Source organism: Mesoplodon bidens (genome assembly GCF_964165515.1).
Source record: "Mesoplodon bidens genome assembly, chromosome: 8".
Classification (NCBI taxonomy): Eukaryota; Metazoa; Chordata; class Mammalia; order Artiodactyla; family Ziphiidae; genus Mesoplodon; species Mesoplodon bidens.
In genome coordinates this window covers 109,104,866-109,132,026 of record NC_138165.1, presented here as the reverse complement: position 1 = coordinate 109,132,026, position 27,161 = coordinate 109,104,866, and the positions used below count along the sequence as shown (strand labels likewise).

At 49.9% G+C, this 27,161-nt stretch overlaps 1 protein-coding gene across 6 annotated transcripts in view; it reads right to left on the bottom strand.

Moving 5' to 3' along the window:
* The window catches only part of AGAP1 (ArfGAP with GTPase domain, ankyrin repeat and PH domain 1), a 566,346-nt gene that overhangs the window by 336,775 nt on the left and 202,410 nt on the right, over positions 1 to 27,161 (bottom strand). For all 6 annotated transcript variants that reach the window (XM_081243347.1, XM_081243348.1, XM_081243351.1 and 3 more), the window contains exons 4-5: positions 6,899 to 6,984; positions 2,362 to 2,503 (exon numbers count right to left, since the gene is read on the bottom strand). In XM_081243347.1, coding sequence (XP_081099473.1) covers positions 2,362 to 2,503; positions 6,899 to 6,984 — 228 coding nt within the window. The remainder of the gene's footprint in view (positions 1 to 2,361; positions 2,504 to 6,898; positions 6,985 to 27,161) is intronic.

Genomic DNA, 27,161 nt, shown 5'->3' with positions numbered 1-27,161 from the left:
AACAAGCCCTCCATCAGTGCTCCCAGGGGCTCGTTGGGTGCAAGCTCCCAGATGTACCTTGCAGGTACATGGCCCCCAATCGACAGGTGCTTATAAAACTAGAGGGAATAAAAGGGGGTCGCCTCCTCCACATCAGGGCTTCCCCAGAGCCTCTGTGGAGCCATCCCGGGGCCTCCCTGAGACACAGACCATCCACCATCCTGGTGGGAGGTGAAGATGTGCCTTCCTTCAGCTGGGGCGGGAGACACAGAGGCTGCACTTATCTCCAAGGTCAGGAGCAGGGAGAGATATGCATCTGCAATCCCAGCAGGACCTCAGGAAAGCTGGCCACATGTGGAAATATCAGGAACAAAAGCAACCACGCACTCGACACTGGTGTGTCCACGGATGGGCCTGGTAGCGTCCAGGTCAACAGCAGCCTGGAGGGAGTGATGCGGGGTTTGCACGGCCCCGTGCAGGGACCCCAGACTCGCCACCCCTACTACCCAAAACACTGCTGTGTAGGAAAGACAATAAACTGATCAAATTACCTTTCTGGCCTGGATTGAAAACCTACCTGCCCTTTATCCCGGTGAGTCCACCGAAGAAAGGCATTCTGCAACCTGAACACAGATCCCCTGAACCCAGGCGGCTGGCAAGGAGCCGCCCATACAGACCCTGCTTTGGCTCAGAAATGCCCTCGGTAGGCCTGCAGGAAGAGGCACTTACTGGAAATTAACTGCCTCAATGTCGATTTCAAGGCAGCTTGAAGCAAGGTCTGCTTTAGACGAGCTGCCCACTGTAAAATATTACGTATTAAGAATTTTCAGGAGGCCAACTCAAATATGCCAATTCTGTACGTCCTAACAAGAACCAAGGGCTTTTTACTGGCGTGCCTTGTCTCCCAGTGACCACTAGAGGGCGCTTTGGGCATAAAAAACCTCTCACGTCCCATGTTGGTCTAAATCCACCTCTGCTCTGAAGATTTCAGGTGTGAGACCGCTGGCCACGACATATATGCTATTAAAAAAAAAAAAAAAAAAAAAAAAAGAGGAGGGACTTCCCTGGTGGCGCAGTGGTTAAGAATCCGCCTGCCGATGCAGGGGACAGGGGTTCGAGCCCTGGGCCGGGAAGATCCCACATGCTGCGGAGCAACTAAGCCCATGCATCGTAACTACAGAGCCTGTGCTCTAGAGCCCACGAGCCACAACTACTGAGCCCGTGCGCCTAGAGCCTGTGCTCCACAACAAGAGAAGCCACCACACCGCGACGAAGAGTAGCCCCAGCTCACTACAACTAGAGAAAGCCCGCGCACAGCAACAAAGACCCGATGCAGCCAAAAGAAAAGGGGTGTGGGGATTGGCAATGAAGTTCTCTCCATGAAAACCCAACCCTCGCATTTTACATCTAGCACCCTGAGCAGATGACTTTAGTTTATTCCACACTTTTTTCTCCCAACACACATACCCACTCCACGATTCAGGCTTATCCTGCCAAGGCAGCAGATTACCCCGCCAGAGCTCTCAGTTATATTAGATCTGGTGCCACGCACACAGCTAATTGTTCTTGCTTGCTTGACACAGCTGGTTTCTTATTTGGAAAAGTCTTACATCAGGGCATGCAAGGGCAGACCAGATGTGCTCACTCTAAAGGAATTAACAAAAACAGAACCTGCACCAAAAAATGAAAGGAAAATCCAGTGTTTCTTGACATGATTATATTTTCTAAGTTCCCCATTTTTCTGACAAAGCAGCTGTAAAGTTAACCTTCATCTGACTTTTAAAAACATTGCGAACGACCCTTAGTTAAGTCCCCAATGGCAGGTACCAGCATATCAATGAACCTATGATCAAGGGCATAGTAAGTGATGTCGTTTTACGCAAAGACCAAGTTTTAATTAAGTGACCTAGAAAAAACCACAAAACCTACCCACATGGTAAGATTCTATGCTTTCTATGCTACAAATGAGATACAGATCATAAGACATGAAGAAGTAGAGCAGAATAAAACAAAACTCTGCATTATACCAGAAATCAGTATTAAAGGTGCAAAGGTTAACATAAAGAACCTTTTAGGGCGCTTATATATTATTTTGTAACAGAGAGAATTAAGATATCCTAGTATAGAAATTCAAGCACTTGGGGGTGTAGGGGGGGTGTTTTGTTTTGAAGTTGCCAAGTGATTTCTCCACTGAATCAAATCAGGAAGCGTGACAGTTTCAATTTCATGGATGCTCACTGGAAAAAGGGAGCCTTCAGTAGGAAATTACTGCTTCTTTAAACCGTTTCCAAACCCCTCCACTCTGAAAACACAGGCCAGGAATCACTTACTGCTCAACTGCTGGAGCCACAGAAGCACAACCTGCCCTCGGGCACCACTCACCCTGGGTTCCCACCAGGACCAGCGGAATCTCACTCGTGTTCCGGTAGTTGGCCATCCGGCTGTAGTAGTGGTAGACCGTCTGGAAACTTATCTCATCCTCCAAGCTGAAGACAAATATAACAGCGTCCACCCACATGGCAAACTGGGGAGAAAAGAAAGGCAGGTGAGCAGGAGGAATTGAGCGAGGAGCTCACAGAGAGAAAGGGAAGGAGCAGCAGCAGGTCACCTTCATGAACACAGGACGAAAGGCTGGCAGACACCGCCCCCCCCCCAGCCGGGCCACGTCCGATGTCTGCTGTAGCGCGTCGCTGGGGCATCACGAACGCCCTTCTCATCCTCGCACGACACGCCTGTGATGGCCCTCAGCCCCTTTCCACCCAGGCCACGCTGTCTCCAAAGTAAAACCAGACATTCTTCCCCAAGGGAGTGTCTACCCTCTGGCCCGACTCGGCCAATGGAAGGCAAACCCCGCGCACAGCAGAGCCGACCTGGAGACAGGCACAGAGGGCGACCCTGCAGCTTCCTGTTTCACCCTAAACGCCCCACAGAGGCCGCCTAGGAAGCCGTGCTGGACCCCTGAGATGGGGCTCTTCCTCTGGGTGCCCAAGGCTCGGAAATCCTCCACCTCCAGGGCCAACTACTCCGTCAACACGAGAGGCCTTCGTATTGTAAAGATCAGCCGTCACTGATTAATTCCAGCACCCTTCGAGGAAATTATGACTCACTGCCGGAGAAATTAACAAAACCAATGAACAAAATGAGCAAATCTTAGGGGAAAAAAATGAAAACCCCACAACGGCCTGACTCTTGTCATTTTATTCTCACTTTACTTGCATCCAGCTGAACTCACATCAGATCTTCTCTCTGGCAAATAACCACACCCTCAAGCACACGTTATCTCGTGGAACACCCATAACCATCTTGTAAAGCTGGAGCCAAGAGAGGAGAGGGTCCTGGAAGCTCAGGAGCTTCCCAGGGCCCCCAGGGTCACAGAGGTGGCGCTGAGGAAGAGACTAGCGCCACAGACCCTTCTCTTTGATGAAAGACCCAAGTGAAAATGGAAAAAAAAAAAAAAATGTCCCACATGCTTTCTCTAAAAGAACCTGCAGCTCCCATGAAAGTTCTGATGGTCAAGGGATCAGCTCTAATATGTTCGGTGAAATTTTTAGTTGGTTAAGCTCTGACTTCCACATATAAATGAAAAGTGTATTCAGTTACAAATGGAGATTTTAGGCAACAAAATGTAAATAAGCCTGAAGTTCAAACGATAAATATGAAATTAAATGAGAAAGAGAACTTGGGGCCAGTAGCCTTGGGACTGACTGGCTGATGCCTCCTGAGGGCCCGGGACTCAGGCTGACACGGCATCTCCTTCTCCCCTTCTCTGCCTTGAGATGTGTTTTCCTTTCTCTTCCCAAGAATCGGGGAGAAGTCAGCTTCCCCACGCCCACGAGCACCTTATGAATGCTTGTGGTCCCTGGGACCAGCCCGCACCTCCCAAGACTGACAACCAGCTGACCCTCCGTGCAGAGGAAATGCAAACCAGGCCACATCCTCTCAAGGGTGCATCCTGAGAGCCCCAGGGCCTAGTGAGCAGTGGGCACCCCACAGATGTCCCCCATCCACCCCAGTGGCTTCTCCACCAACTGCAAAAAAACAAACAAACAAAAAAAAACCCAAAAAAACAGTTAACTGGCAGAGTTTTCACACCACCTAATAGGACACTAGTAGCCACAAAATCCTGCAACTTCACTCATGAAGGCGTCATTACCTTCGTAGACTATATGACATGATCTGCAATAGTGGAAACAAACATCATGCTCACACGTGCCTAGGAGTGGTGCCTTGAAAACAGTTCTTTTCCTTGAATGTCTGAGTATACTCGGCCTAGTTTTGAAAGGCTCCATTTGACATCCCCTCAAAGCAGGAATCTGCACTTTAACCAGGGTAAGCTTCTAGCCTAATGATGCTTCTGCGGGAAGTATGTGCTAGAATAAGGGACTGGTCCTCAGGGAAACTCACGGCCAGAGGCCAAGACAGAGACTTCCTGGGGGCCTAGCTCTCCCCCAGCAGGGCGGGGGTGTGGGCCGGCCACCTCAGCCCGTGCCCTGATGTCATGAGATCTCAGGGCGTCAGCATCCTTGGTGACGGGAACGCTCAGAGCATCGTCCCCCAGGGTCATCTCGAGGATTAAGTGAGCTGCATCACTCAGGGAAGGTGGCGGGGCAGGGGGCTCACCCAATGTTACCGATTCACAATATGTGTGCTTTTCAGACACGAGAAGAAACTCACAAGACGGGTTGCATTATTGCTCACAGGCCTTCAGTTTTTTTGTTTTATCCTTAAAAGCAATTCTTTAATTAATCAGGGACTAAAAGGAAGGAAAATGTTTCTGCATCGAATGACATCACATGTCCTAAGCATCTGAGGCTACGGAAAAGATGTATTCCATAGGAATACATGCTTCCATAGAGGAAAGATGTTTCTCAGAGGATACATACCACTGGAGAGAAAAACCCCTGGGATTTTTAATGTCACCGTCTGGGGATGTGGGGAACACTGGGCCTGAGCTTCGTAATAAGACAACCACCCCCCCAAGATACTTTCATTAAAAAGTCAACCCCAACAGCAATCATGGCTGATGAAAACTTCAGGGTGGGGCAGTGCTCCGAGCCCCTAATTCCTCGGGCTGGAGTTCCCTCTCCAGCGTGGGCCTGGGGCTCCTTGGGAGACTGGTCTCACTGTGGTTAAACTCTGGCCCAGGGCAGCCTGCTCAGTGCTCCACGACTGGCGTCAGGGGAAGCGCCGTGTCTCTGCAGCCCTGCGCCCCCCAGCATCTATCCCTGGCAGCATCCCTGGACAGCAGCGCCTCTGAAGCCACTACACCACCTCCAACATGCGCTTCTGTACTTCTCTCAACTTTCTTCTTAGATTCTTTATGTCAGAGCTAAGATGTGCTCTTTAAGTGTGAGACTGTCCCTGGTCACTCCAAAACATTTACGAGCTAGAAAAGCGGAAAATCGCCCCCAGGTGACACCCACACTTTACCTACTTCATTCTCCTATTTCCAGCTGCCTCGGAGGGAACCCTTGTGATAGCAGGACAGACATCCCACGGGCAAAGGACAACTTAGAAAAAGTGATTTAGCTTTTAGCACCATCATGAACCTCCTAGGACAGTGTCAGACGTCACACCCTGTGCTGCTTAAGTATAAAGTAACAGACGTGCGCTGAACCCGTGCTCTCACAGATACGTAACCTACTTCATGTTTAACATGTCTTCAGTGTTTCCTTACTCTCATCATCGACTATGCCGTTTTAGCAAAGCTAAAAAAAATCTTTTCCACACTTTAACTAACGTCTTTGCTATCAGAACATACCTCATGGACTGCTTTGTTTCAGTTTGACAGCATTTTTCTTTTAAATACTGGTATAGCTTATAATCAGTGGCATTTTAGACTCACTGAAACATGGTAAATCCACACCATTTTTCTGTAGAGCTGCATACACCTCAGTGTATGGAGTTCTAGAACTTTAACAACCTCTACATTCAACATCGTTCACTTAAATCACCGATAATCCTGTGTCGCACACTTCACCAAAGGCTAAGTTCAAGAAAGAACGCCAGAGAAAATTTTTAATATTAAGTTCGCATTAATGGGTCTTGACTATGACTAGCTCTTGGTTCCTTCAAAGTGTTCAGCTAGTAAATTATGTAAGTAGAGTAATAAACTGGAGAGTAAGTAAACCAAAGAAAAATATTTTCCATACTCATGTTGTTTTTTTTCCCCCACAACACCCATTTTTCAAGGAACTTTCAAAGAAATCACACCGTGCTGCATCCTGGTTTGCGGTGGAGAACGATCCGGGCTGAGAAGCCTGGTGGGCAGCCTGGCAGTAGTGCTCAGATTTCCAAATCCCATCCGACTTTCTAAATGACTGTACTGCTCTAGAGATCAAACACTTACAGGATAAAAGGAGAAAAAAAGGGCTATAGACACTTCCAGATGTCAATTCAGCTGAGCTGACAAATCAGTGCAGATTCTGCTCTTCCTTCCTTCTTAAAAAACGCAAAGTGGGGCTTCCCTGGTGGCGCAGCGGTTGAGGGTCCGCCTGCATCCGCCTGCACAAACACGGGCTCGTGCCCCGGTCCGGGAAGATCCCACATGCCGCGGAGCGGCTGGGCCCGTGAGCCATGGCCGCTGAGCCTGCGCGTCCGGAGCCTGTGCTCCGCAACGGGAGAGGCCACAGCAGTGAGAGGCCCGCGTACCGCAAAAAACAAAACAAAACAAAACAAAACGCAAAGTGAAAATCAGCCACACAGTCCAAACTTCCCTCTATGCTTCTGTCTGAAGGAACAACAGAATTAGTCTCTCATGGATGAGAAAAACCTCAGTCACAGAAAGCATTTTCCCGGGGCCTCTCTCTCACCTTTTCTTGTATGCACCTGACCGACTTCTTAGAAACACCTGTGGAGTCAGACCCTGACCAAGGAGGCACAGGTGAAAGCTGGTCACCAGTGTGCGTGCAGTACTCACCTGGGCCTCTGGAGGGCCCCCTTCATCTCTGATGAGCAGCAGATAGCTCTGTCCGTCAACAACAATCTCTTTCTTGAATCTGCCACCTGCCACACACACAAAAGATCTTGTTACCCGGGAAAGACAGAGCGAGGGGAGGGCAAACAGACGTGGGCTTCGCTTGTGGAAAAATACACCCTAGGCTGTGGCCCTGGGGGCAGCCCTGAGTGTTTAGTAGGAGGGGGCTGCGGCTCCGCCTCCAGGGACTCCTGGACTTTAAAATAAACTACTGAACTCAGATTCAAATCTCCATCCTTAAGAACCCGTGTTCCTTTCTAGTTAGAATACACAGCCTCCATGCAATGCCAGGATCACTCGTGGCTGAGAAGCGTGGGATTTTAATGCAGGCTTTGTGTGTAAATTCAGGAATTCTCTCTCCCTGGGAACACGCTGATACCGAGTCCAGAAACAGAGAGCACGGAAATTGTTCTCTCGTTGGGTTCGCAAAACCGAAACGAATTGTATCTGCTGAACAGGGGCCTGGTCGCCAGCACGTTGACAAATTCAAGGGCTGAGAATCTGTATTCTCCTCAAGAGAAACCCAGTTCTTGGAAGGAAAACATAGAACAGCATGGGGATGGTGTTTCCGTGGTCACAGTTCACAGGGAAGGGAAGGGTGCTCAACTACTACACACGGGTTAGACACAAACTACTGGATGGCAGCTCCGCACAGGTGGAGACACAGCAGTGCAGCTGGCGGACGGAGAGCGTTAGAGACCACGCTGGGTTAGCGAGAGACCACCAGGGGCCCCGCCGGAACGCTGGGGGCACGGGGGTGGCCACGTGAAGGCGGCAGGGGCTGACCCCTCCCACGCCCAGGTGCCTCAAGCATCTCCCCTCAGCGCCCCGGATCGGACTGCCAGGCCTCCCCTGGGCAGCGGGAAATACTTCCACTTCTGGGTCCCTCTGCCACCTCCGGAGACAAACGACCTTCCCACGCTCTGGGCTCTGAGCCTGCCGCAGTCACCCCTCACTGGGCTTCGGGACTCATGGTCTCGAGAGGAACACGCCAGCACCGGCGCTCATTTCAGCTCCTCGGCACAGAGGCCTTCCAGAGTCACCAGCTAACCCCCGAATAACTGGAAGCCGAACCTCGCTGGTGAAGCTTCCCCACTGGTCCCAGAGGCTGGGTGCCGGGCCCCTGCCCCCCGGAGTCACACCTAGCTCTCCGCCACAGTGGCCCCTCGACGACGCGGACCTTCCCTCCGAGTCCGGGGTTTGGGCCATCCCAGCGCCCGAGAAGCAGAAACTAGACTCCCCGTCCCAAACCACCCCACCTCACCGCACCCCTAATAAGTGTCTGCAAGTGGGCTTCTGCCACGTGAGGCTGGGGCGGCCCGCGGGGAGGGCGCCTCTGCAAGTGAGCACGCATGCGCACGCGGCCGCTCCCGCCCCGCATTCGCCCCCACCCCCACCCCGCCCCGGGAACCCCGTCACAGGCAAGATGCATGTGCTTAAAGAGCAAAACTTCAAAAACCGAAGAAAACTTTCCAACTTTAAAACGGAGGAACTCTCATTTTGACCCCCCTCATCGCCGACACCGAAAAAGGAGGGCAGAGTCCGTGGAGAACGGACGGAAGGAAACACATCTGATGGCCGGGGGGCGGGGGACAGAGCGCATGCGCGCTGGACCAGACGGGCTGAGGCCCGCTCTGCACCTGCGCATCTGGCTGTAGGAGGACCCGCAGTGATTCACGGTCCCTGTGCCCCGCAGCTCCCCAGACGAGCCCTGACCCCCAGCATCTGAGCGTACGGAGGCCAGCCCTGGTCTGATGAACTCAGGTTCGACCTCCACGAGCCTTCACAGCTGCCCTGGGCACGCTGGTCTCACACGGCCAATTCCTCACTAGTCCGCGTGGTCTCCAGAGCAGGAGGGGAGCTCCCGCAGTACCAGCACCCCTCCGCTGCCAGCCGCCTCCCCCCATCTCCCTGGGGAGCAGGCACCCGGTGGGCGTCACCATCCAGCTCTCCGTGGATGACGCCCGCTGATTGGGCTGCTCCTCCCCTGGGTCGCTATGCCCTCGTGTGTCTTACAGGGTACGCGCTTGTTGGATGAACTTCACATCTATTCGTTCATTCACTTTCTTTCACATCTTTTTGTACAGTCCCGATCCCAAGTTACGTGTCCAGATAGTTGAATCACAATATTCAAGTTAAGAAAGGTTTGCAGAGTTCTTTCTGCTCCTCTGCCTTGTAACCTCAGGCAGAGGCCTCTGGACCTAACTTTCATCAGCTCTAAAAGGAGGGGTGATTCTCTCCCCCATCCTTAAGGCCCCTTCCAATTCCAAAATCACTTTTCATTTCCCGCCTAAGATATGTAATCAGTATGTCTCTTCAATATTTTACAATTGCAAATATTAGACACTTGCAGTGACTTCTGCGTTTTCTCTGGTGTTATACATACATCAGGAAACAAAAATGAAACACTCAAATGTATTTGCCATGAACCCAAAGGTTTGATTAGATAAAATTCAGCCAGGTGTTTTAAGCACCCAGATTGTGAAAAAGTAAGACTGATTAATAAAGTTATATATAACAAATAAACTCCTACTGCAGATAGATTGTCAGCAGGCTCAACGGGAACACAGACCACTGGGCACTGGAGAAACACAGCCCAGCAGGTAAATAAAATTAGACTTTAAAATCCGTTTTCTGGGCTTCCCTGGTGGGGCAGTGGTTGAGAGTCCGCCTGCCAATGCAGGGGACACGGGCTCGTGCCCCGGTCTGGGAGGATCCCACATGCCGCGGAGCGGCTGGGCCCGTGAGCCATGGCCGCTGAGCCTGCACGTCCGGAGCCTGTGCTCCGCAATGGGAGAGGCCACAACAGTGAGAGGCCCAAGTACCGCAAAAAAGAAAAAAAAAAAAAATCCGTTTTCTACAGTTCACTTTAGAGACACAAAGGGAAAAAGCCTTGGGATGAAGGTGGGGGTGGTACCAAGCTGGTCTACACTCACCAGGGGCCACCTCTCTCATTATCTGAAATTCAAAACTACCATCCATCCCAGCCATTAGATCTTTTCCTACCGAAATATTAGAGCATACTACCAAACTCTACATCCAACTTCATTTCTCATGCACATTTTTAAATGCCTATTTTATAATCCTATTTCCAATTACAGTCATCCCTCACACTCCACAGGAGACTAGTTCCAAAATCCCTTGTATAAAATGGTGCAGTGTTTTCACATAACCTACACACATCCTCCCGTATACTTTAAATCATCTCCAGATTACTTATAATATCTCGTACAGTGTAAATATCACGTAAATAGCTGTAAGTTCAACATAACTGTTACATAAATAGCTGCCAGCATGAGACAAATTCAAGTTTTGTTTTTTGAAACTTCCTGCAATTTTTTTTTTTTTGAGTGTTTCAGATCCATGGCTGAACAAATCTGTGGATAGAGAGGGCTACAGCAGGTCTGTTTTACCGAGCTTTGTATTCCTAGCATTTAATGCACAGCCTGGCCTGCGGCCCATGCTATAAACTTGTTACACGAATAATCGTCAACCATCTCTGACTGCCAAATACTATTACATAACATTAAATTACCTGAGGGGTAGGTTTTACTTTTAGAAAGTGTACCCAAATCTGACCCCTGTACTGGGAACCATCAACATGCCCTTGGCTCAGCCCACCTGTGCATATGTGTGCAGTGTCCCCCACACAGCTGCCTGCCCACCGAGTACACAGGGGTACAAGGGCTCTGTACCTGTGATGACATCTCCATGAGAAGGGAAAACGGAGATCCCTCCTGCACTTAAGTCTGTTCCTTCCAAAGATGCCGTGAGGTCAGCAGAGGTAGACAGCACCACATTAAGTATGCAGCAAACAGGTAGAGATAGGTGAGCAGAACCAAGTTCATCTCTGGGCTTTGATGTTCCTAACTGAGTTTCGCTGGACAGTAGAAGAAGTGTGTTTGCATCTCATTTGAGCACACAGAGGGGACATTCTTCTTGTCTGAACTCAACCTCACATGCCATTTATTAAATTTCTGGTTCACCCAAAGCCTAGTTTTCAGAGTTTCCAGAAAACTGCCCTGGGAAACTCTGTTTGCCCTTGAGCTTGCCTTCTTAAGCGAGTCAAGGTCTTAATTTCTTCCAAAAATGAGTAGAAGATGGACCTGAATATACCTATCAAGAACAGGGATGCTGGATTTATTGTGAATAGCACACCAGGAAGAAAAGGTCAGTTGTTTTGATCCTTTAGTATCTTGAAAAAAGACTCAAGGGGGCCCCTTATAATCAACTGGTAACCAATCACTATCAAGGTTTCAAGGTTACTCCCCTGAGTCCTGATCTCATGCTGGGGGAACCAGTTTTGAATTTGGGATGCTGGCATAGGTAAAAACAACCGGGTTCCCTCTACTCTTTAAACTCAAGCTAGGTAGGATGGACCTACAATGGAGCCCTATTAAATATAAGGGCTGTCTACACTGAAGGAGGTATAACCATCTCACCTGGGTTGGCATTTCTGCTTTAAGGGGGAAAAAAAGAAAATCAAATTTTCCTATTCTCAAAAAAAAAAAAAAAATCTTGTTGGGAGTAAACACTGCAACAGATGTTTGACATTTCTGTCTTTTTGGCTAATTGGACTAAAAGATATTAACATATCATTAACAGCTCTCCAGGCAACAGCAAGCCTTATAATACTTTACAAAGCACTTCTCTTCCCACATCATGTCCATTATTCCTCACAGCATCTTGTGATGCAAATATCATCATCAACATCCACATCTAACTGGGGTGGAAAAGAAGTTCAGACACTGACCAAACTCCCCCCAGCCAGCAGGAATGAGACCCAATCCCAGAAGTGCTGACTGGTTCCCACCTCTGCCCTCTTCCCTGTGGATTTCTGCTGAGACAGTTCATGGCACACAGTGTCCACAAACGAGCTTGGAATCTTTCGTGTAATTTCCTAGTACCCACAGGGCGACACCAAGAATGCAGGGCAGTGGGGCTGAGGATGTCTTTTCCTAACTCCACTCACAGCTCTGGAAGGGAACTGTCTTCAGTTCCAAATGATAATCATCCCTGTGCTTAGGAAACGAAAAAGAAATAGACCTGCCTACCACTTTGTGTAATAGGGAAGAACCTTTTGTATTCTATTACAAGTTAATCATTAAAGGGATGTTGCCTATAAGCTTAAATGATACATAATGGCCCATCTCTGGGAACCCTGCCTCCCAGGTAACGTTTGTTTAGTTCACAGGAAACATCCTGACCAGGCCCACCTGTGAATGGCTGCAGGGAAGGAAGAAATGAACACATCCCCTCCGGAGGCTGATGGGAACCAGTAAGTGTTTGACTTTACTCCCTCCCCTTCTAGTATAAAAGGAGCCTGAATTCTAACTCAGGCAAGATGGTTCTTTGGGACACGAGTCCAGCATCTTCTCAGTTTGCTGGCTTTCTGAATAAAGTCGCTCTTTCTTGCCCCAGCAACTCATCTCTCGATTATTGGCCTGTTGTGTGGTGAGCAGTACGAGCTTGGACTCAGTAACATGTTTCATTTTTTTTTTCCTGCTGATTTCCATCTTTATTTTCCATGCATAAGCAAAGAATGAATATCATTCTTGAGTTTAAAACTGCATTTGTGGAGCACGCCATTTTCCTTTTCCATAAGAAAGAGGAGGGGGGGCATTATTCCAGCATCTGATCAGACAAAGTCAAGCCGCTAAGACCCTCCCCACAGCTGCAAGCTGGCCTCACATCTTATCACCCTCATGAGGCCCCAGCTCAGGAGCACCTGATTTTCCCGGAGGAATGGTTTAGAGATTCTTGTCATTTGTACCATTTGCCTAAAATTTTCTTCTTACTTAGCCCCAGAACAAATGTCTGTAAATGTTGTTGTTCCCTAATTATTTAGGACTGGCGGGATGACAGGAATACACTGGAGACAACTATGAATATTTTCATTTCTCCCGGGACAATATGAAAAATCTGATCATGCATGTGCCAGAAAGGCTTTAAACTTAATTTTGCTTTTTTAACTTTGATCAAAATACTAAAGTCAGGTACCTATTACTGAGGTTTTGGAGAAGTTTCATATCATGACATTTAAAAGGGATTTTGGATCCCATATTATTTTTACACTGGGGAAGAAAAGTTTTATTGGTTACATATCTGTTTACAAAATTTAACCAAATCAGACTTCATTTCCCCTGCCAAGTTTTAAAAGACTTACACTGTTTAAAAAAGTGGAGGGCAGGGACTACTATAAAAATGTACTAACACTAAGGATCTAATTAATGCGTGGCGATTGGTAAGTTCACGGGTGTAATGCTCATGCTCATGACTTGAGGTGAAATGGGATTTAACGCACAGGCCACGGTCTTTAACAACTTCATTTCACCCAGACCTGAGTAAAACAAAGAAGGAAGACTGAGATAGAAGTCAAAGTTCCAGGGTAAGACGAAAGACTTGAACTTTGCTATAACCAAATTTCCTTTCTTCCATATCTAATAAAATCGGGAAGGGGGGGGAGTAAAAGCCAGATAAAAAGTTCACCATCCACCAAGAAAAGAAGCAAAGCTTTACATAACCAACCTCGAAAACACTGGCCTTAAGAATAAAAAGCTCTATTTATAGAGCTGGGTGGAGAGCGGCTCCTGATCCCCAAGGGAGGAGGGATGCTCAGGAAGGGGCAGCATGGCCTTTGTGCCCTGTCCCCTGACGGTTAGGAGGTTCCCAAATGAGCAGTCGCCAGGGCTCTCTGCAGGCAAAGTGCCTGCGATACCCAGACTTTAAGGAGGGGCCCCTGCAGGGAGTGACAGTATAACACAACCCCCTCCCAGCCCCCGCAGAGGCAGGGGACCTGACGCAAGGCATCCAGCAAATTCCTACGGAGCGCAGCTCACCTTTGTCTGGAGGAGATGCCCTCAGAGGACAAAGTGCGATTCTCAGGGAAAGTTAACATCCAGCCTCAGCCTTCTGTGCCCCAGCGCTTCCCTGCAGGGGACCGGGGGTGTGACGGAGGTCTGGGAAATGGGAACTCGGGCAGACTGGGCCATCCCTCTGGGCCAGGGATGTCTCCTCTAGCCTGTGTCCTGCCACAGGAAACCAGATGGCAGGGGGCTCCCCACACCCCATACCTGACCCAGGATGAGTGGCCAGCCTATGTGAACGGCCTGAGCAGTGCATGTATCCCTGCACTTGACAACAGTCAAGACAGCGCCAATCTCAGCAAAGGGGAGGATAAAGCTAAAGAAATGGTAAGACTATCATGCAAAGATAGGGCAAGGGGGAAAAAACAGGGAGGGATTGCGGGAGTTCCCTGGTGGCCTAGTGGTTAGGACTCTGGGCTTTCACTGCCACGGCCCGGGGTTCAATTCCTGGTTGGAGAAATGAAACCCTGAAAGCCGTGCAGTGCAGCCAAAATAAAAGGGGAGGCGGGTTGCAAGGGAGCCTGCAAAATCCAAAGAGCCTACGGAGGAGAAAACAAAACTCAAAAAGCAGAAGGAAATCCCTTCTTATCACTTCCCTCCCTAATGCCACTTATAAACAGACATTTAACAAGACAAGAACTCCAGGGAGAAGAAACCGAAACAATGAGGGAAGAAATGGAAACCTCTAGAACTGAGGACCAAACCAACATTTTGGAACTAACGAATACAATGTGAAAAAGTAAGGGAGAGAAGAAACACCGCTCAAAGCTGAAATTCTGACATGGAGGAATGGCTTGAAATAAACTCTGTCAAGATGAAAAAGACAGAAGTTAATTGACAGGAAGACAAATGAAACTAACAAAAGGATAACTGGCACCTCTGACAATGAATCCCCAACAAAAGGGCTCAATGACTATTCAGAGATAAAATACAGAGGCATTTTCTTGAAATGCAAGATATGAATTTGCAGATCAAAACAGCACATGATCTTCCAAGAGAAACAGACAGCCTCGCAATGTCACTTTAAGGATGGGCAACCAAGGCCCTCGTGAAAAGCTGCCATGCCAGCCAAGATGGGGGCTCTTACCCCACAGCAGGGTTCAAGGTGCACCCCCAGGAGCACTCTCCAGAGCCACTTCAGGGGTTTGGAAAATGGCCAATGTAATAAGCATTTTTTACATATGTACAACTGGTTTTGAAACGGTTGTCACAATGACAACCAACCTGCATTGGGAAGTATGTTACACACTCACCCAGAGACCAAGATGGTGGCTCTGGCTGCATCAGGTAACCTGGGCAGAGGCAGAACCCACCTGCTGGGATACTGGGAAAGTCGCAGCCTCGCCCTGGCCTTTTAAAAATCTCATCCTGCATCTGTTTGCGCCTGAAAATCATGAAGATTGCACAAGCAAGCAACCTGCTTTGGGACATGTCCCACCTTCCATGAAGGACAAGCCGGGCACACATGCGGTGACAGTTTTTTGTGTGATGCAAGTAATTTAAGCAACAACAAGGAAATAGTTAACCAGCTGGCTCTTGGCGATGTCACAGTGCGTTCAGTGCTGACCATGGTCCAGGGGGGCTCCTACCTGAACACTTCTATGGAAAGAGAGTCACCGCTTTCATTGATTCAACCTGGAATTTCAAGAGTCCTACTATTCCTACTACTTCAACACTTCTGGATGTATTTAATGGAAGAGTACCTTGAAATGGCGAATAAGGTGAATATATATATATACATTTATATATATATATATTTAAGTGTCACCCGTGTAGCTCAGGTTTTCTTGACATCAAGCGAATAAAATCAAAAATTAATTGGATGAAAAGGCAGATATAAAACTGAAACAGGAGCCCCTTAAGCCCTATTCTGTGATCATAAAATAGCTTTATTGCTGTCTCTGATAAGCACTGAGTCAGAAATTTATAAACTAGAACTTGTGCAAGTTTTATTAACAGAACACCATGATGTATCAGAGACCTACTTAAAACATTTTGTAAAAATGGTATTGCTGCTCAAAAAAGAAACTGGAAAATTAATGTTTGGGGAAGTGGTTTGCTGCCCAATCGTTAAATTCGATTTCCTTACATCTTAACTTCCAAGAACTTTGAGAAAAGGTCAATCAGCAGCTTAACGCACGAAACCCATTAAGAGTTCCCTCTTCCACCTGCTATCTCCTCCCGACTAAAATAAACACAGAAACCCTGCGAAGGTGGAGGCTGGTTGACCTGGACCAATCTCCAATCATCAACGTCCAGGGACAGGCCCAATTCCACTTTCGTAAAGTTTTATTAGCTTTTCCCCTGCAAAAAAACACTAAAATGGCTGTAAAATAGGATTAACCCAACAAAATGTTCTCTGTAATCACAGCAGCAGAACCTCAGATACTGCAAAGAATAAAACATGCCCTGCGATATCAGCAACCCCAGAAGGCACGCAGGTCCTGGAGCCCAAAGCATCCTTTTTCTTGTGAAGATGTCCACGGGCTCTGTGGTGGACAGGGAAGACTGGACGTCGCTGTCCTCAGCTCACGCTCCAGGTATGATGCCGGCGCCTGGGCCCGCAGCCTGTTCCCGTGGGCTCAGAGCCCCAGGCCCATTCAGGCTGCCCTGGCTCCACACACTCAGACTTTTCCTGCAAAGCTGTCTTTGAAAGTTAGGACCTACCCTGCCCCCCACCCTCAAAGTTCACATACTGTCCTCCACTGAACTCAGTACTTTCCCCAATAACTCAGCAGCTGTTCCAAGGGACAGGCAGCCTGCAGGGGCCGGCACAGCCCAGCACGCAGGAGACCTGGTGACCCGAGGTCCCGCTGAGGCCCCTGAATGTGGATGCTGAGCCGTCAGGAGGGCTGTGGCCCTTTCAGGACGGCAGAGTGTGTGTATCCAGGCAGGGGGAGTGCAGTGCAGAGGAACGGGCTTGAAGCCGCCCGCCAAGGCTCTGCCTCTGAGCTGGGCGACCCTGTGCGGCTTCAGTAGCGGCTGGTGCCTCAGCTCCCTTGTGTGAAAACTCAACGGACACCACCACCTGCCTCTGTAGCCACAGCGAAGGTGAGCGGGAGCTGATCTGTGTCAGCTGTCAGGCTCCCGAAACACGACCTGTGTCCCCTGAACACCAACTAAGCTCTGCTATGTTACACTGGCGACTTTGTCTGGGGACTTGCACATTGAGGGAGAGTCTCAGAGTGAAATTCAAGGACAAGGAAGGGGCTTCCCTGGTGGCGCAGTGGTTGAGAGTCCGCCTGCCAATGCAGGGGACACGGGTTCGTGCCCCAGTCCAGGAAGATCCCACATGCCGCGGAGAGGCTGGGCCCGTGAGCCATGGCCTCTGAGCCTGCGCGTCCGGAGCCTGTGCTCCGCAACGGGAGAGGCCACAACAGTGAGAGGCCCGCGTACCGCCAAAAAAAAAAAAAAACCGACAAGGAAGAACCAAGACCACAGTAAGCAGAGAATGAAAGAAAGGTGTGTGTCTCACGCTCAAATTCCCATATGAAAACCAGGATTCTCCTTAACACTCTGCCACAATTCCAGGTACTCTGGGAGACCCAGGGTAATAATTATTTTTCCCAAGTCTAAAGAGCTCACAAGATAGCAAGTTCTGGATGGTGCTACTCATACTGCCCCAGGGAGAAGATTTTATGAGTCCCAGTAACCGTCTCAATATTTATCCAAGTGTACAGTGTGTTTCTAATCTCAGACGGGGACTTCCACGCAAGCAAGCAGTAGAGGAACACAGGGGAATATATCTGATTTACACTCCACCTGTGACACAGTTTGGCTCTTACTAGTATTTGGCAAGGGTTCTCCCCCTGTGTTTGCCGTTCTCCATTCCTCTGTTAGCTCCCTACACTGGGGCAATAAAACCCTGGTCTTCAGAAGCACCACTCAGCAAGCATTTAGCAAAGCCCATTATGGCCAATAATAAGCACAGTGCTGGTGCCAGGAACAGAGTGAACAGGACAGAATCTGTAACTGTCAAGGGCAGCGGGAGGAAATGGCAACTGACCAGGAGAGCCAGCTGGGTGGGGTATGGGAGGGGATCAGGCACCAGGTACAGACACAGCCTGTGCCCCCTGGAACCCACTGGGAACCCACTGAGCAGATGGGGTGGGGGGGGCATGGTTTTCAGTCAGCTCCCTGAAGGAGGAAATAGCCACATAATGATGGGCCCCTCCCTATAAAATCTAATATACGGGCCCACCTTGGAGCTACTGTGGGTTCAGTTCCAGACCACCGCAATAAAGCAGGTATCACAATAAAACGAGTCACGGGAATGTTGGGGATTCCCAGTGCATGTAAGTTATGTTTATACTCTACTGTAGTAGTCTATTAAGCAGCATTATGTCTAAAAAACATACATACCTTAATTTCAAAATACTGCTAAAAAGTGCTGACCATCATCTGAGCCTTCATCAAGTCACAACCTTTCTGCTGGTAGAGAGTTTGAAATATTTCAAGAATTATCCAAATGTAACACAGAGACGTGAGGTGAGCAAGTGCTGTTGGGAAAAATGGCGCCGACAGACTCACTCGATACGGGGTTGCCACAAACCTTCCATTTGTTTAAAAAACAAACTGCAATATCTGGGAAGTGCCAATAAAATGAGGTATGCCTGTGTGACCAAAGAAGTAAGCTGTTTGTTGGAAATGTTCCAATACCCACCGTGGTGGCTGTACGTGAACATTCCAGCATCTACTACCGTCTCTGAAATAGTTTGGTGGTAAACGGAATATTAGTCGCGCACATACTTGTTTCCCTGGGGGGAAATGTACTTAAGGTTATTTGTTTGTTTTATTTTTAGTATTCTGCACATTTATTTTAAGCATAAAAAGGGATGAATTACAAAAAGTACTGCAGATTCAGGAGAAAGAGCCCAGCTGCTCACCTGGCGTCTTTAAATGAGGCCAAATCCCACCAGCCATGGCCTGGGACGAGTCCAGGGGCAGTAGCCTCAGAAAAGTGGGTGTGGAGGTGAGCTGGCCAGCACCCAGCAGCACCTTGGTGGGTTGCTCAGCTACCAGCACACGGGCAGATGGTCTCTTAGCCCCTCAGATTTTACTGCTCTCGTGTTTCCCATGTGAAAATAACTTGTTATTAAAAAAAATTGTCGTGTCAACTTTGTTTTTGAATATGCAATTCTAGAATTGGACACGTAAAAGTACTGGCTTTAGAACTGTCTGTTCACACACAATTCTCTGAATATAAATCAGGTGTTTGTTTCAAGAAACTAAAACGGGGTGGTGGTTGTGAGGTTAGACCCTATGGAGAAAGCCAGAAATCCTCCGCATTTTAATACCTGATGTGTTGACACTGCAGGGCAGGGTCACAAGCCATCACGGCGAAGGGCCACCAGACAGTGGCCTTGCGGGCAGTAGCCTTGTTTCGGGGTCGGGGGGGAGGGGTTGTTTTTGTTTATTTATTTTTACAGATCTTTAAAAATGCAACAATCCTTCTCAGCTCACGAGCAGCAACAGCACAGGGAGGGGGTGACGGCTGTGGGAGAGCCATCTTCCCTTTGATATTTCTTCTGGGGACACGTCACTTTTTTTTTTAATTTATTTTATTTTTATTTTTGGCTGCGTTGGGTCTTCGTTGCTGCGCGCGGGCTTTCTCTAGTTGTGGCGAGCGGGGGCTACTCTTCGTCGCGGTGCGCGGGCTTCTCACTGTGGTGGCTTCTCTTGTTGCAGAGCACGGGCTCTAGGCGCGTGGGCTTCAGTAGTTGTGGCTTGCGGGCTCTGAGCGCAGGCTCAGTAGCTGTGACACACGGGCTTATTTGCTCCACGGCATGTGGGATCTTCCCGGACCAGGGCTCAAACCTGTGTCCCCTGTATTGGCAGGCGGATTCTCAACCACTGCGCCCCCAGGGAAGTTGGGGACACATCACTTATTGTTTGGACTGTCCTCTTCCATTTCCGGGGGTGGGGGGAGAGGTGGAGGATCACTCTCTGTAACTGTCTCATTCCCATGGAAACAGTGTCAGGACTTTAACAGCAGGACTCCACGGGGCTCTGTCTCCAGGTCACTGTGCCCATCCTAGAGGGTGATCTGGTCTCTGAGAAGACCAGCCCTGTGAGCTGGACACCACCAAGACCTGGAGCAAAGCCCACCAGGCTGGCAGGAGAGGGGAGAGAGAGAGAGAGAGAGAGAGAGAGAGAGAGAGAGAGAGAGAGAGAGAGAGTGTGTGTGTGTGTGAGTGTGTGTGTGTGTGTGTGTGTGTGTGAGTGTGTGTGTGTGTGTGTGTGTGTCTCTCTCTCTCTCTCTCTCTCTCTCCCCCTCTCTCTCTCTCTCCCTCTCAGGCAGATTCGGAACCTGCCCAGCCCAGGAAGCCCCTGCATCTGCATCTTGGAACACACTTAGCTTGCACCTGTACTGCCAGGCTCCTGCCCGAACGGAAGGCGGGCCAGGGCACATCCTACAGCCAGTGCTTCGTGGGACTAATAAGCTGCCGCCCCTCCTGATGGGGCAGCAGAGGGTCCAGTGGTAAGTGGTCCCCGCGGCTCATTCCCACCGTTATGTGTTAGCCCCAAGGTCCAGAGGTTGTGTGAGGACTCCTTCCATCTGCCCTGCTGTGTCCCTCTCCAAAGCCAGCGCCTGTGTAATGACTGCTGGGAGCCCAGGGGCCCGGCCCCCAACTCCCTTCAGAATCCTTCTACGCACGAGGGCAATGGGAAATGCACACGCTGGCAGCCTGGTCCACCTGGAGATCAGGCGGTCACACCCCGTGTAACTGACAGTCCCTGCACACAACCTCCCTCTTGGTTCAGCCTCACCCGCTCCCCTCCGCTGCGTGGAAGGAGTCGAGGACACACTGCCACCTGGTTTCTGTCACCAAGTCCCGCCCCCTCCACACACACCCTTCACACTTTCAACATACTTGTCCCACCCAAGCGGCCCTCAAAGAGCAAGGCTGCTCTCTTCTTTTGTTTGTGGTGTTGCCATTTTGTAAAAGAAGCAAAACGGTAAGAAATAGGGCTCAGAAAAGGATGGCGTGCTGGCCACACATGCTGCCCCTTGGGCCACATGGACAGAACCGAGCAGCTTCCAGACACAAGACAGGGGTGACCATCTGCTACACTCAGAATTCTTCCTGAACCAAGATCCTCCCAACACCGGACACCCAGGAAGCCACTACGATGGGTAAAAGACTACACTGTGAGTTGCATGTGGTTTCCACTTCTGGCCTGGGTCAATCATCAAAGAACTGATTCAGTCCAACCATTTCAGTCATGTTGAACTGTCACCTTTTGTAGATAATCGGCAGCCGTACATGGCATGCACGCAGGTGCGCGCGCACTTACGCACACGGGGGCCTGTCCCAGCCCCTCAGGTCTTGGGCCCACGACGCCCCAGCTCTCAGGCTGGGGGTCCCTGAGTCCTGCATGAGGAGGTGACGTGGAGGGGAGAGTCTGCCTTCAGCACACTACACACCCTCCTCATGTAATTCCTGTTTTGGGCACTTGGCCTATTTTGCTCCTGGTATGTTGCCTTCTGCTGCCTTATCTCCACGTCCTGGCCCAGGGAGTTGGCCATGGCCCCGGTGAAAGTCTGCCCTTAGAGTTCTAACGTCCAGCAAGCGTGGTCTACCAGCGTCCCCCTACAGGAGGTACGTCTTCTTCACACGGCAAACTGTCTCGCGGCAGCCGTGACTGGAAGGTGGGCTCCACACTGTCACGTCTGTCCCCGTCCCCCTCTGGAACGTAGGCCTGTCCCCCTGACCCGCTGCCCCGCATCTGACGGTGCTGCCTGCCCCCCTTTCTTTCTCCTCTGCCCGCCCCGAGGCTGGCCTCAGCCAGCATTTCTTCCTTTCTGTACAAACTTCCACAGAGAGCCTCTCAACCTGTGGTCAGACTGCCTCGGTCAAGGACTGGTTCTGAGTCTCTGATCTCGCCCTTCCCTGGGACCAATAAAATGGGGTGGGAGGGTGGGAGAGAAGTGAGCTTGTAAAAGGCAGAGATTTGCGAAAGGAAGCACAGAGGTGAGAGCAAGCAGGACCCGGCCCTTCTGGTCTCCGGGGCACCCTGTTCCCACTGGGCAAACTGAGTGGAAAAGGTCTGTTCATCAGGGAAGAGATCTGCATTACAAAGCCTCCCACTGGTTAAAACTTAAGAGTCCGCGACCCAAGCACTGCCATTCAGAGGTGTCTCTAAGTCTTCCCTTGGAGCTATTGAGAAAAGCATCCAACTCTTCCTCCCCATGAGATGTGACTTTTGAAGACCATGCAGTCCTGAGGCCACCAGAACTGCCTGCCGCCAAGTGGGGAGACCCAAGCAATGGGAGAGGCAGGTTCCTCCCTAGCTCACGTGGATCAGGTGATCAGGGGCTTTCTCAAGCTACACACCTATCCCCGGAGCTGCTCCAGGTACGTAAGTTAATGAATTCCCCCTTTCTACTGAAGCTCAGTGAAGCTGGTCATCTCTCCCTTGCAACCAAGGGATTCGACACTACGACAACGAACATGAACCAGATCAGAGCAGGCAGCTGCCTGGGTGAATGATGGACTGGTCGGCGGCCACTTGGTTCCCTGGATCCAGAGCCGCTGCCAGCAAGACGACAAAGTCAAGGCCCAAGGTCATGGGCAGGTGTAGCAACGGACCAAGGAGAAAACACCTGGTGGCAATTCAGCTTTGACAGATCCAAGGACTATTTTCTAATGTGCAATTAAGTCATGCACTTAAAGGTCTAAAAAACCATCTTGGGACTTAAAATTTCTCTAGAAAAAATAACTTCCGATTTCAAAGGTGAAAAACTTTCTAGACCCCAGTCTTCTTTTTCCTATTAAAGAAATGGTTTTGTCCTGAGGCGTCTTAGGAAAGACACGGTTGTGTTGCCAGCATGCACGCTACTATTTTGGGGTCTCTGTCAGTCAAGTGACATGAAGAAGGATATGTGGGCTACCCTGGGGGCCCGGGGACACTTCCCGGCAGAAGCCAGCATGCAAAGCTGCTCAGCTGACCAGGTGTAAATCACCACTGTGAATTACAGTTATTCATCCAGAAGCTTCTTTTCCCCTCTGGAACACACACACTGACCACAGGTGCCATGTCCAGCCCTCAGTAGGCCCTCAGTTTCCCGGTGAATTAATTAGAACCATACGGGACAGTGTGTTCTGAGGCCCAAACAACCAATTCAAAAATACATTGTGTCCTGCCAATTTTGTCAATGCCAAAAACATAAGCTCCTTACTCTAATCTTACAGCTCTCTTTTTCTTGTTTAAAATGAAGTAGAACATCCTTCTCTTTAATGATTTCTTTGAAGTTCTAGTGATTATTTTAGTATCCTTTGCCTATTTTAAAGGCACTATATCACCTGATCCCTCAATATGGCCTTCCATGTGAGGGAACAGAGTTGGCAGACGGTTACACAGATCAAAACGAGGACAAGAATCGATGATATTTCTATAGTTAGAGACTGAGTTGTTAGCATCTGAAATAATTAAAGAAGATGGCTGAACTGATCTCTGCTTTATCTATTAAGCCAAGCTACCAGTGGGCTCCTAATTTTAAGGCTTCAGATAATCCTCATTAAAAACTTACCATGTCCTTATAATCGCTTGGTTGCAAGTAACATGGTAAAGTTACGTTGAAACATTTAACTGGCTAGAGTTCAGAACTACTCAAACTTTATTAGTGTTTACATATTTTGTTCATTGGAACACTAAACAGCACCCAAGAACGTGTTTAGAAATAAGCCGAACATCTGCTGAGCAGGGGTAGCTCACAAAAATGTTTTTTAAGTTTATTTGATTTGGAAAGGGTTTGTGGAGCTGACGGTTGAAATGCATTTCACATGTGCCAGAAAATAAGGCTGGTATTTACCACATGGCTTGTTTCTAAGAAACGAAGTAAACATTCATTTTTAAAAAATGACTTCAGATACCCATGCTCCTGAGGAGGCTTTTAACTGCCCTGACGATAGACACATCTGCTGGGAAACAAGTCCAGGCGCAGTCCTCAAGGGAAGCAGCAAGATGACCAGAGGGACGTCCAGCTCACAGTGACCTGATGGCCAGCAGCCCCCGCTCCTGGAGGAAGTGACCACTAGAACTGCAGCCGGTGTGCGACGTCCCGGCCAGGAACGGGCAGGGCACGGTGGTAACCCCAGGGCCAGTCACCCTCGGGGGGCCCCCTCGGATTGGAAACTCCGGAGACAAGGCTAAGATGGGGCTGTCTCGTCCATCACAGCGGCCACCGTGCTCTGAGGCCACGTCCAACCAGAGAAGCTCGTGACCCTGCACCGCAGCCCAGACAGAGTCCCCACCGCCCGGGTGCAAGAAAGACCTCACAGAACTCGGCCCCATCCTAGAAGCCCCGTGGGGATGGTGGGCCAGGTTAAAGTCCATCCTTCTTTCTAGTTTCCAAGGGGCCCGAGTAGGTCCCAGGCATCTCGAGTAGGTCCCAGGCATCTCATACAGCGCTCTACTGTCGTGACCTGAGCTGTGCTTAAAGCTGTTAGAATAACCGCACTGGTGAGGAGAGACAGTGCCTCAGGCATCTTGGAGCCAGGCCTGAGCTGGTCGAGGAACAGGACGCCTGGGGCACGAGCAGCCGGGATCGTGACCTCGTGCCTGGTGGACACGAAGTCCTGAAGCCACACCTGTGAGAACAGCCCAGGAAGCAGGGCTGCCCACCTGAAGCAGAAGATGCAGGAACAAAGGGGCGGGACCCTTATTTACAAGGTACGCGTCCCTGAGCCCTCTCTCCGTGCCAGGGGCTAACGCAGCCTTCTGCACGCTTACACTCATATTCAGTCCCTACAATGACTGGGGAGCAGGGAGCAGTAAGCTGAAATCCAGGAGGATGGGTAACTCAACCAAGGCCACAACGACAGTAAGTGGCTATGCCAGGCTGGGAACCCGGGTTTCAACCACAGGCAAGTGCGGGCCTGACGCGCGGGTGAGAGGCGGTGCCGTAGCAGCCCTCGTGCTGGCACGCCCCCCATTACCGGGCTCGTGGCCGGAACCTGCTGGCTGCCGGCCTAGATTCGGGGCTGCCATGGCCTCGGAGCTTTTTTACCCAAAAATGTGAATTGGTGAAGAGCCTACAGGAAGCTGGAGTCATTCACTGAAGGAATGAGCCTCTGATGGATTCAGCTCCTGAGGACCTGGGAACGACAGGGTCAGCCGCCCCCGAGTCACACCAGGCTGAGGCCCCGCTCTGCAGCAGGTGGCGAACCCACCTGTGTCACACCTGGATGAGCGCTTACTCCAGATTCCAACAAAGGGAAGCTCTCAGACAGCGTGACATCATCCCGGCACTTTCCACCCATTTGGTGGCCCTAAGTCCTTGAAAAATTAGCCAAGAGCAGTCAACTTTATCATCACAGGAAGGTCGGTCTCTGGACGTCCTTAAAGTTGTTTCCACCAACCTTAACACCAGCTACTTAGCCTGCTGGGCGCTTTAGTGAGTCTTAGAGCTAGAGGCTCCTTGCCCTCCTCACCGCCAGGAGAGCAGCTGCTGGGCAGCAGCCTTTCTGGGCCCCAGGTCCCCTGCGTGGCCCACGGTGGGAGGCACAAGGGGAGGGGCACAGAGGGAGATGTAGCGGGGCAAGGGCTCAGCAACGGCTCAGCTCTGAAGCTCAGAGCTCTCGGGGACACCACCGTGTCCTGGTCTGCAAGGGAACGTGTCTCAGGTGGCTCACGTTTCCAGCAAATTCCTACATAATACTGGGAAGCCCTGGTTTTCTTTCCTTTTCTTTCTTATTTTGAAGGAAGAGAGCGAAAAACTGCGGCAGGCCCATGGCGTCTGTGCGGGGGAAGGCAGGGTGCACAGCAGACATCAAGCACACAAACGCATGAGATGGAAACCCAAATTACACGCCCAGATCCTCATTCACTGTCCTAATTAGCAGCCACTAATAGGGCGCTGAGTGGCAGAGGAATAATTTCCTCCCCATTCTTTCCAACAGAAGTGAGTGACAGCTGTGAAATTCCATCAGAGGTGTGAAGGTCACATGTACACTAACCTAATCTTTGTGACATTCTGGGAGACCAGCCATGAGCATGGCCAGTGAGGTCTGGGGCAGCTAATCGCCCTTCTTGTCAGCAAGAAGTAATGGGGCAACTTCAACAGGTCTGAGTGCAGCTTCTGTTTCAACACCAGATGTGTAATATACACATACTATACGGGTTAAATTCTGTCCCCTAAAAATGTGTTCCCGTCTGAACCCCCAGTACCTGTGGGCCTAAATCCAGAGACAAGTGTCTTCATGAGATGAGGGAAACCTGGACACAAGACACAGGGAGAAGGCCCCGTGACGACACGGCAGAGACTGGAATGATGCGTCTGTAAGCCCAGGAACACCAAGGGCTGCCGGTCACCAGGAACGTGGATTCTCCCACATTCCCTCCAGAAGAAGCCAACCTGTCAGCAACTTGATCTCAGACTCCTGGCCTCTGGAGCCGTGAGAATACATCTCCATTGTTTCAAGCCACCCAGTTTGTGGTAATATGTCATGCAGCCCTAGGACTCGGATACACACATGTATCTCACGCACACGCACAATTAAAAGGGCATTTGCCTGCACAAAAATTTTACTCTTTGGATTATTTTCGTGGACTTACAGGCTCCCTATTGGGTTACCCACTTTTGCACTGTTAATCCACTAATTAAAAAACACACATAATATTTAAATCCATTCCCTCATTTCAGTTGTATCTTTAAAATAATCTAAATTGTATAAGTCAGCTGCCTTTGCCACAAGGATAAAGTACCAACCCAAACGTACCACACACTTAAAGCACAACAGGTGTCGTCCTCTGAGAGGTGATGAAACCTGCACTCTGGCAAAGGTTGGGGACCTGAAAACAGAAGGCCCTGACCACCTTCACCCTCCCAGCAATCTAAAGATCTCCACCACAGGTCAGAGTAACACTAAAGGATATTTACACATTAATTAAAGCAAAAGAAGAGCCTGTGCAGACGGGAGAAGGGCAGGGAAGCTCCAAAGAGCTGTGTGCACAGACAGAGCCCCCAGGAACACGCCTCCCGTGTAAAGCCGCTGCCCTGTATGGGGAAGGCAGTGGATCACTCCAGCCACTGTAAGAGGAAAGGGGAATAAAGCTGCAGGTAATAATAACAGCAAGAAAATGGAGAGGTCTCACAGCTCACCCGGAGTCCAAACCTCTCGGCCTGGCGACCATGACATACACCTTCAGCTGTGTCCTACCCTGACCCTTGGCTACGAAAGTAGCTGCAGGTGGTGTTGAGCTGTAATCGGCTTCATCAACCTCCCGCACACCCCAGAGAGGATTCCCTTTGCTCTGATGGTCTCCATAAACCTGGGTGATGACACAGAACACTGCAGCTCCAGAACATTCTCTGTGGAAAGCTTCTCAGTGGA